The sequence below is a fragment of the Sander vitreus genome, chromosome 24 (assembly GCF_031162955.1).
Source record: "Sander vitreus isolate 19-12246 chromosome 24, sanVit1, whole genome shotgun sequence".
Classification (NCBI taxonomy): domain Eukaryota; kingdom Metazoa; phylum Chordata; class Actinopteri; order Perciformes; family Percidae; genus Sander; species Sander vitreus.
The window spans coordinates 10,071,999-10,082,033 of NC_135878.1; the positions used below are offsets into that span (position 1 = coordinate 10,071,999).

The 10,035-nt window shown below is 43.2% G+C and overlaps 1 protein-coding gene across 1 annotated transcript in view; it reads left to right on the top strand.

The window, feature by feature from the left end:
* unc80 (unc-80 homolog (C. elegans)) overlaps positions 1–8,889 on the top strand; it is a 55,548-nt gene extending 46,659 nt beyond the window's left edge. The window contains exons 55-64 of the mRNA XM_078244160.1: positions 78–284; positions 370–554; positions 673–838; positions 995–1,174; positions 1,263–1,410; positions 3,383–3,439; positions 4,358–4,439; positions 4,660–4,765; positions 5,728–5,933; positions 6,222–8,889. Of these exons, the coding sequence (XP_078100286.1) occupies positions 78–284; positions 370–554; positions 673–838; positions 995–1,174; positions 1,263–1,410; positions 3,383–3,439; positions 4,358–4,439; positions 4,660–4,765; positions 5,728–5,933; positions 6,222–6,734 (1,850 nt within the window). The 3' untranslated portion in view covers positions 6,735–8,889. The remainder of the gene's footprint in view (positions 1–77; positions 285–369; positions 555–672; positions 839–994; positions 1,175–1,262; positions 1,411–3,382; positions 3,440–4,357; positions 4,440–4,659; positions 4,766–5,727; positions 5,934–6,221) is intronic.
* Positions 8,890–10,035: the final 1,146 nt, after the last annotated feature.

Consider the following 10,035-nt stretch of genomic DNA (forward strand, 5'->3'; position numbering starts at 1 on the left):
CATAAACATACATAAATCAAATTGTACGTAGCATGTCTATGATCAAAATCAAATGTCTGTCTGTTTCCCCTTTGCAGATAGCCCACACCTGGAGCAGCCTGAGATCTTCCTGCTCCTCCAGACGGTCATCAATATCCTCCTGCCTCCTCGGATCATCTCCACCTCCCGCACTAAGAACTTCATGCTGGACGCCTCCCCGGCTCACTGCTCCACCCCGGGCGACACAGGGAAGGATCTGCGCAGAGAGGGATTAGCAGAGTCCACCAGCCAGGCTGCATATCTGGGTATGGATCAGAAGAAGTGACAGCATTTTATGGCTTCTCTTGTTCCTACCACTTTCCCTTCTCATCCTCTTTCGTCCCTCTGCAGCTCTAAAGGTGGTGTTGGTTTGCTTTGAGCGCTCATTGGGAAACCAGTGGTACCGGCTGAGCCTGCAGGTGAAGGAGATGGCTCTGAGGAAGGTGGGCGGCTTGGCCTTCTGGGACTTCATTGACTTCATTGTCCGAACCCGTATCCCTATCTTTGTCCTGCTGAGACCCTTCATACAGTGCAAGGTAAAGGACAAGTGCATTTCCTTCTGCTCATTTGTTTATTCACTTTAATTGTGGGTGTGCTTGTGTACTATGCTCTTGTTTGTCTTCCACTGGTTTATGTGTGTTCATTTTCGTCTAGCTGTTGACACAGCCTGCTGACTCTCAGGAGGAGATTACAGCACGTCACCACATCGCTGACCAGCTGGAGCGAAGATTCATCCCGCGACCTCTCTGCAAAAGCTCCCTGTTTGCCGAGTTTAATAATGAACTCAAGATCCTCAAGGAGGCTGTGCACAGCGGCTCCGGTCAGACACTTATTTTGAAATAAATATTAGCATTATCTTCATTTTTAAAGTTGTCTTTTTTCATGTTCTGAAGCTGAATTCATCAGATGATTCCTCGTATTGTTAACTTACATTTAAACCTGTGTGTTTCCGTTTGACCTGCCCCTAACCCAACAGCTTACCAGGGCAAGACGTCCATCAGCACAGTGGGCACCTCTACATCAGCATATCGCCTCAGTTTGGCCACAATGTCGCGCTCCAACACGGGCACCGGTACAGTTTGGGAGCAGGACAGCCAACCATCACGCCAACCCTCCCAAGACACACTCAGCCGCACCGACGAGGACGACGAAGAGAGTCAGAAACATTCCCATTTTCTTTCAAATTTGACATTTATAGAAATTCACTGAACTGAACTCACCGCCCTCCACCCTTCTCCCTCCAGATGACTCTATCAGTATTCCCAGTGTGGTGAGCGAACACGAAGCCTTTTTGCCTAGGATGATAGCACAGCGCCGTTTCTCCAGCCATGCCACCGGCTCAGTGGCCTTGCAGCCCGAGGCCCCCCGCGCCACCATGCTGCCCAGCCACAGGTAACATTCCCAATACACACGTGCATGCATGCAAATAAAAAGAAAAAAAAGACATCTTTCAGCTTGTGAAACTCTTGGGGGGGTGCATTAGAAAGCTAGCATAGGACAAATAACTAAGAAAAGATCCCAAAAAATACGGTCCTGGTTTGTGAGCCTTGAACAATATGCAGGATCTTTTCTTCATTATTCAAGAGTTGAGCAGGTGTGCAGCCAGGAATAATAACACGGTTTTCTGTTGAACGCATTCCTGTATTTACTGTTCAAACTTGCTCAAACTCAACCAAAGAGATTGCTTTTGTTTTCAGAGCAGCGCTGCCTTTAAAGATATAGTGCGTCGTTGAATGTCCGCTACATCTAAGCCATCGCCAAATGAGTTGATACAAAGCTATTTAAGCCTATCAGCTCCACAAAACTCTGTATTTCTCAGTATGGCTATGTTCACAGACTGGTGTAGTCCGGTGACTTTTGTGCACAGCAGCTCACCTCTGGGTCAAACGGGTCGCTGGGCATAGGCGCCGATACCGTTGGTGCTCCGCAAATACTGAGCGCCCACGAAGCTGATCGCGGTTATGTGTCAGTTCAACTTTTCATCTCAATCCTATCCTGAGTTGAAAGAGCCTTGCCTACTTTACGGCTTTGTTATCGAGTTGATAGGCGTGCGTGTTCGTGTCGGCCGTCTGAAATGCAAACATTTTTTGACTACTTTTTTTTTTTTTTAAAGGCCGTGCGCCCGTCAGCATTCAATAGGGGAGCAGATTTCACACAATAACATCATTGATGATTTTGCATCAAGGAAGGCCAGATTTTAGTTTGTGTTTTCTGTTCTTAGTGCAATAGTGTAATAATTAGATTCTCTTTAGTGTGTTTTCACATTTGTGTGATGAAGGATTTGTGCTATTTAGAATAGGCCTATTTATTCTATATTTTATTTGTATATTATTCTTAATATTTTATTTATATTATTGTTTCTCTCTGCTGTTGTTAACATTTTTATATATCTGATTGTATATATTTTTGGCACATTTATATATATAACAACATAAGTGAAAGAGAAAATTATATTTTTCAATTGCACAAATCTTTCATTAGAACATTTGAAAAACACACTTAAGAGAATCCAATTATTTAACTATTGCAATTACAACAGGAAACACACTTTTTAAGTTCCACAATCTCCACCTCCAACATTTTCAAAAGACAATGAACACAATTCTGCACAAAATATGACAGTATAAGTTATCAGAACTTAAAATAAATATACACTAATATAGTAATTTTGCAAAATTCTGCAATTTTGTGTTTTTTTTGGGGGGAGTGTGGGGGGCGCTCGAAGGGGGTCTCGCCCTGGATGTAATTCAATGTAGAACCGCCCCTGAGTAAGAGGACTGCTGCAACAGGTGAAGGCATGGCTAAAAACCCGAAGAAGCGCCCTCAAAATGTTTCAGTCAGTAATCGTACTGCTAAGAAAACACAAACATGTACAACAGCAGGAATAAAATCCCCAAAAAGAAAGTGGCCGACAGCTAAGACAAACACGGATAAACCATTGGTGTGGCTTTTCGTGCGCAATCAGTGGATGCAGCGACAATGTTGTTATTACTTAGAATTCCTCATGGGGGCGACGGAAACTATGCACTGTAGCTTTAAGAAATGCTTACCTATGATTCAAATCTTGGCTTGTTTATGTAATATGTAGAATTGATATTTTTAAAAGGATCAACCAGTCATATGCCACAACCACCAAGCCATTTTTTTGTGTATATCTCTGTTGATTTATAATGTTTTTTGTTCAACAGTCTCAGAGCAGCATTGTGAAGTAGCTAAGACTCGGTATCTTGGTAAGAATTCTAAAATAAATCAGTTAGAGCCCTGACTTCCCGCCCCGTTGTCTGGGCTCAGGGACTTGGGTGGTGATGGATCTCGACTACACTCCCTAAACTCCCATTTTCCCCCTTCGCCCCCCTTTTCACAGTGAACCCAATGTGCTAGATGAGTCCCAGGGCCTTCTGCAGGAGGGTAACCTCTCTAGGTACAGTGGCCCTCTCTCTGTGTGTGTCCCGTTGGTGCGTTCTTGCATCTGTTCGCCAGTGGGAGGGGCATCGCCTTGAGACGGCCCCCTCTATTGGCCGCCTCGCCGTTGATCACTCATCCACATCCAATCAAATCGCCCCCCCACTTACCTGTCTCTATCTCTTTCTGTGTGGGTTCAGTGTGCCTTGTCTCTGTCCCTTACTCCCCCTACTTCCTTTTGAGTTCCACACTGACCCTCATCTTCTTAGCTCATCTGCTGTGCTATCCTAACAATCTAAAGAGGCCCCCCTCAGCCTAGGGGCCAGTTTCTTCTCTGTTAGCTGTGGGTCTCTACAGTTGATGTGCCATCACTAAAGTCAGCCTCTATCCCATTGTTGCCATGGTGTTTCATACTGTTTACATGTCTATCAGGCTTCTTGCTGATCACATTGGGCGTCCTACTCTGGATACCAATCTGTAGGGGCAAGGGGGAACTGGGGTGGCAACCATAATACAAGGACACTTTTCAGAACTTCAAATCTGATCTAGCTGTCTTGGTTCGATGACAAAATAATTGAATGGTGTCACACTTTAAAACAGGGAAATTTTAAAAGTAAATCAATTTTTATTTTGTCAGTGTTGCTACTCCAACCCTTACTATCCCTTGTTGTGTTTTCAGTGTATGAATCATGGTAGCGCTGTATTTCTGCACTGTGATTGGGTCGCTTGAAACATACTGTGTGTGTCATGTATTAAGTGAATGGGTAGAATAGCAGCAACATCTTATTGTGGTCAAACATGTGGTCAGTAAGCGGGCACAGCTTGGAATGCTGTGGCCTTTTGGTCCCTTCATGCTGATGTATTTCTGTGTCTTTTCTGTGTGCACGTGTGTGTGAATGCAAATCTGTGTATGTGTGCATCTGATTGATTGCACCAGGGTTGCCAGTGTGCAGAGTGAACCGGGCCAGCAGAACCTTCTGATCCAGCCTCCCTTAGGAAGAAAGAGAGGCCTCAGACAGGTGTGGACAACAATTTTGTCGTTCATGTTTTTATCTAACACACACACACACACACACACACACACACACACACACACACACACACACATGCATAGGGATAATATGCATACATAATGCCTAACATTTTAAAATGTAAAAGTTTGCATAAAAATGCACAAATGTAAACCCAGCTGAAGCTGATATTCTATACTGGATTGGAGTAATTGTGATTTCCCTGCAGTTGAGGCGCCCCCTTCTGTCCATTCCCAAGAATGAACCACGTGGTAGATCTGGAGCGAGGCTTTCTACAACCCGTAGGAGCATCCAGCCAAAGAACAAACCACTGGGTAACAGCACACTTGCCTTTGTGTGTGTGTGTGTGTGTGTGTGTGTGTGTGTGTGTGTGTGTGTGTGTGTGTGTGTGTGTGTGTGTGTGTGTGTGTGTGTGTGTGTGTGTATGTGAGCTTGTTTAACTATATTCGTGGGGTCCACTACTGACCAGTATACTTGTGGGGTCCCGACAGCTTTGTGGGGCCAAAATGTTGGACCCCACAAGTTTAAAGGGCTGTTTGAGGGTTAAGACTTGGTTTTAGGATTAGGGATAGAATGGTTAATGGTTAGGGTGAGGGTAAGGGTTAAGGTTAGGCATTTAGTTGTGATTAGGGTAAGGGGCTAGGGAATGCATTATGTCAATGACGGGTCCCCACAAAGATAGTACCACAAACCTGTGTGTGTGTGTGTTTGTGTGTGAGGATATGTTTGTAGATAAGATGATGAATCTTTTTTAAAACAGCATTAGTGACTCACTGAAAAACTAACAGCCAGATTTACCGTGCACTTCAGATCATCACACAACAAGCCAAATCTAGACTATTAAATACTGTTATATACACTATACACTATATACTATATTTTACGTCTGTGTGCCGACTTGAACTGACCCATCTTCCCCATTCACAACCTCTGTCTTTGTTCCAATGCTGTTTGTTGTATCACCTGTCACCAAACTGACTTTTCTCACTCTGTTCTGTCTCATGCCTTATGTTTCGAAATAAAGAAACTTTATTGGACTGTGAAGGTGAGACGCAACCCTTAACCCTTCCTCTCCACCCTGCAACGGCGCACCCCTTATATCTGCAACCTCACCCAATAAGGCGCTCTGCATGTCTGTCTTGCATCCCCTCCCAGTCCCTGCCTACCTACCCGTCCTGTCCCATCCCTGCCTCCACTCATTTTGGTGGTGCTAATGTGTCAGCGAGTTGCTAGCTGTCTCTGTTTTGACCATGTGCGCATGCATGTGTGCCCACAGCGCATGGAGACCAAAAGAGGTCAGTCACCTTTACAGAGAATCAAGGCCAGCAGGGGGCCAGCAAGTCCCCAACTCCCAGTACTACAGACCCTCCAGCTGAGGGCAGGAAGGCCAGTCCTGCCCCTTCAAAGTCCCCAACACTGGAAGTGCCCTCTGTCTCTTCGGCCACGGTGACTGCCGACCTGCACAGCGCGCATAACACACAGGTAGGACCAGCAGAGAGAGGACTGGATCAGGGATGGGTAGGTAACTGTTGAAACAATTCATTTTGGCAAATTTTCATTACCTGATGAAAACCATGCATCCATGGATTTTATAAACTGCTTGTCCTTATATGGAGACCCGAAGTGGTCAATATTAAAAATAATAATAATAATAATAATAATAATAATAATAATAATATTATTATTAACAGATAATAATCATCATCTGGATGAGCCAAAATATGGTGAATAACCATGACGAAATGTCCACTTTATTTTAAATCTCCTCAGGTCTCTCCAGCTATAGGGGGCAAGGAGAAGAAAGAGCAGTGGGGCCTCCGCAGCAGTCTCTCCCCTCCTCCCTCCATCTCCCGCCCCTCCACCCCAACACCCCCATCCCGAACCTGTTCGCCGCTGCCCCTATCCCGAACCTGCTCCCCTCTGCCCTTGTCCAGCACCTCCTCTCCTCTCCCTCCACCACTCCCAGTGCTGGGCACGGCGCCGGCCCCAGGTCCCCCGCTGCCTCCACCTCTGCCACCAGCCCCTCTCCTGCCGCCGCCACCGGCGGGGCCGCCCAGGATTAGAGAAAGCCCCGGGGACGAGGACACAACTGCGCTCCTGCTACGCAGCGACACCCTGCTGCAGCTCAGCGAGGACGAAGGCACAGAGAACCCCCTCCTCACCCCGCTGCTGTCCCCTCCCTCGCCTCGCCGGTCACCCCGCCGGTCACCACGCCGGTCACCACGCAGGTTGCCCCTACCCCTCTCCCCTGTGGATCTTGACCTGGATGAGTCCCACGTTTGAGATTGAGAGGGACTATATTTTTGTATCTGTAGCCCAAGCCAAATGCCATACAAATACCTGCAGGGTACGGATAACAGGGAGGCTGTGCTGCATACATTTCAAAAACAGAAAAAGTGAAATGTTAGATTTTATTGACTGACAATCTAAAAGTACATAGTTAAAAAGAAAAGGAATGTACAGAGAAGTGTGGCTTCTTCTGTTGCACCCTGCCTCGAGTGTTTCTGTAACTCACCGACATGATTTCTATTCCATCTGTATCCCTGAATCCTAAAGCCGTTTTCCCTCGGCATTGCCCTGACACTGAACTGCTCTTTCATCAGTGTAGTTGTTTAGTTTTGACAAAAGTGTACAAAACCATACCCGTTTCCCCTTCCTCCCTCTCTCTGTAGATCTCTTATTGGATCTTTCGAGTGTTGAATATCAACATGAAAATCTGTATACTCTGTTCTTATGGCTACATACCCTGAGGGTTGAATGTATATTTTAGCAGCAATCTACCTTAGTACTGGTCTCCTTCATCACAGAAACGTGAAATCATGCTGGATTTTTAAATCGCCCTGTGCTTGTCTATTCTATCCCGAGATAAAAGTTTTATTTTTTTATTTAATTTCCAATTAATAATAAATTATAAAAGATCAGATTTGTTTAAAGGATAGATATTTAACAAAGTCATGCTTCTAATACTGTAGATTTGAATGTCTATATTGCTGAGATATATATAAATTAAGGAAGGAGATGTTATAACTTGTACAAAGTGTTGCAAAGGCTATAATGGAGGGAATGCAGAAAGAATGCAGAACTTGTATAAACAGTATATTAAGAGCCATTCTAAAGCTATGGGTAAAATAAGGGCCTTAAATGAAGCAGGTGATATACAGTAAATATACAATACAGTATATGTATTTTATGTGATCATATGGAAGAAATTAGATGTTTTTGTCACTGTCCTGGAAATTCTCACCCTAGGTTGTTTCTACAGTGGACAGCTTTCATTATAAACATAATGTCAAACATATATCCCGTTCTGTTACTACAAGTGTGTATTGTGCTGCTCAGTGTCTCAGCAGAATATTTTATTTGTGACCAAAGACGGTATCTTTATCTTGTTGGTATGTTTATCATCTTAAAAAAAATCAATTCTGAAGAAGAAAAAAATATTTTTTACAAAATTACTCAGTCACTTGTCCTGATGTTGCAGTGCTGGGAATGTTTTTTTTTTTGTGTCTGTGATGTTGTGGTATGCTCAAAACCATTGGGCAGCGAGACTCCTTGTATTGCAACCGCGATGAAGTCACGCAGTAGTTAGCTGTTACCTCGTTGCTCATTCCATGCCTTAACAGAGAAACAAGTCTGTCTGTTTAAATGAGTTCACTGTGTCGGCTGATAACCTCATACCTCCTATATGTCCACTTTTAAGGAGATCATATAGTTGCATAACTGTGGGCAAGTTGTGACAAAAGATCTGGATATCCAATAATCTCACTGTTATCTACTACTATATCCTGCTTTCCCCTTTTCATCAATAATAATGATGATGTTAAATCACATAATACAGGATCAATATGTGCCATAATTTACACCAATGCACTGTGAGTGTTTTGTTATTGGCTGCTTATCTATACTATATGTCAGTGCTGTATTTAACATTCTTTTGACTTTTAGTGCCACACTAAAAGTATTGTACTCATTTGGGTACAGACAGATTGTGTACTGTTACACACAGCGCAATACATTATATTATATTATGTATATCATACAGGGGAAATAGAGAGGAAATAATGCAGCTTCTATGGGGGTTAATTCAGCAAATATTTAAATTGTATCCTTAATAAAAGTAGCCTACACATTCCTCCCCTGTGTCTAATTTAAGGTAGATTTTACCCAAAATGATTAACATTACGACAGATGAAATGCAGTAAGTAAATGTTTCTTGTCCTGTCCTCTGTATCCATGTCAAGCTAAGAAATTATCTAATTTTTTACAATGCAAAACATATCCAGGCCTATCTCAAATCCATAAAACGCACACTAAACCACAGATTTCAAGGTTTAAAAGTCTTTAATAAGTAAGTATGAATATGTTTTTAGTCAGGGCAATTGAACTGTTCCATTTAAATATAATGTGTCTGTCAAAATATGTCATCTTTGTGCAAAGTTAGAATAAAGCTACAGTATATCAGAAGATTTCTGGATTTGAATATCTAAATAAATGGATATTGTTTACAAGGTTTGTTATGCTTTCTGTCCATTTCTAACCATGGGGAAGTCAGACCTAGTCAAAATAAGCATTACACATACTGTTAATGAAGTTACACTTACCGGTTATTCCCCATGCTATTGTCAGTAATGTGAAGGAGAGCTTGGGGTTTGGTGGCAGGAATAGCTCTGCAAGATAAACACCAAGGCAGTTTGATAATCTGGTCCATCTGGATCTGTGTTGAGCGATACTGTGATGCTTACTTACTTGTGATGGTTTCTAAACTGGAGATGCAGAGATGTAGTGTGGGCTTTCTATGGGTTCCAGAACATGGGGTTGAGGGCAATGAGGTGGCAGATAGGGTAGCTAAGGCAAGTTTAGGCTGGGATAGTGTAGACGAGCAGGTGCCATTTGGTGGAGTGCTGCAGCATCATCAGTGAGAGACGCAAGAGTGGGATGCAGACAGCAGAGGAAGAAAGTTATACAGCATTAAGCCATCAGTGAAACCTGGCAACAGAGTGAATGTGCCTCGGAAGTATGAGATCAATTTGAAAATACTAAAGGCTGTCACTGCGTACTAGCAAGTGGGTGTTAGTTTAGTGGGGAAGGCACAGAGATGGCAGTTGTGGGGACTGTAGAGACATCTGTGCAACATCATGTCTAGATATGAGAAGGCACCTAGGCCAGAATTGAATACTGTACTTACACATATATACTTCATTTGCGCATACTTATTTCACTTGTGCATATACAGTATATATACTTCACTTACGCATACATGGAGACTTCACTTAGGCATACATGGAGACTTTACTTGCGCATACATATAAACTTCACTTGTGAATACATATATACTTCACTTGAACATGCATGCATAACATGCGTGAGTATGTATGTATATGTGTTTAAGTGTGTGTGTATGTATGTATGTATGTATGTATATGTGTTTAAGTGTGTGTGTATGTATGTATGTATGTATGTATGGGGTTGGTGGTTGGGGAGGATGTTGAAGCACATAAACACAGAATTTTCACTCAGCAGGTCAGGGTTCAAATGCAGTCCAATACCATACTTCAATTTGCTGACCAAGTGACTTATTTATTAC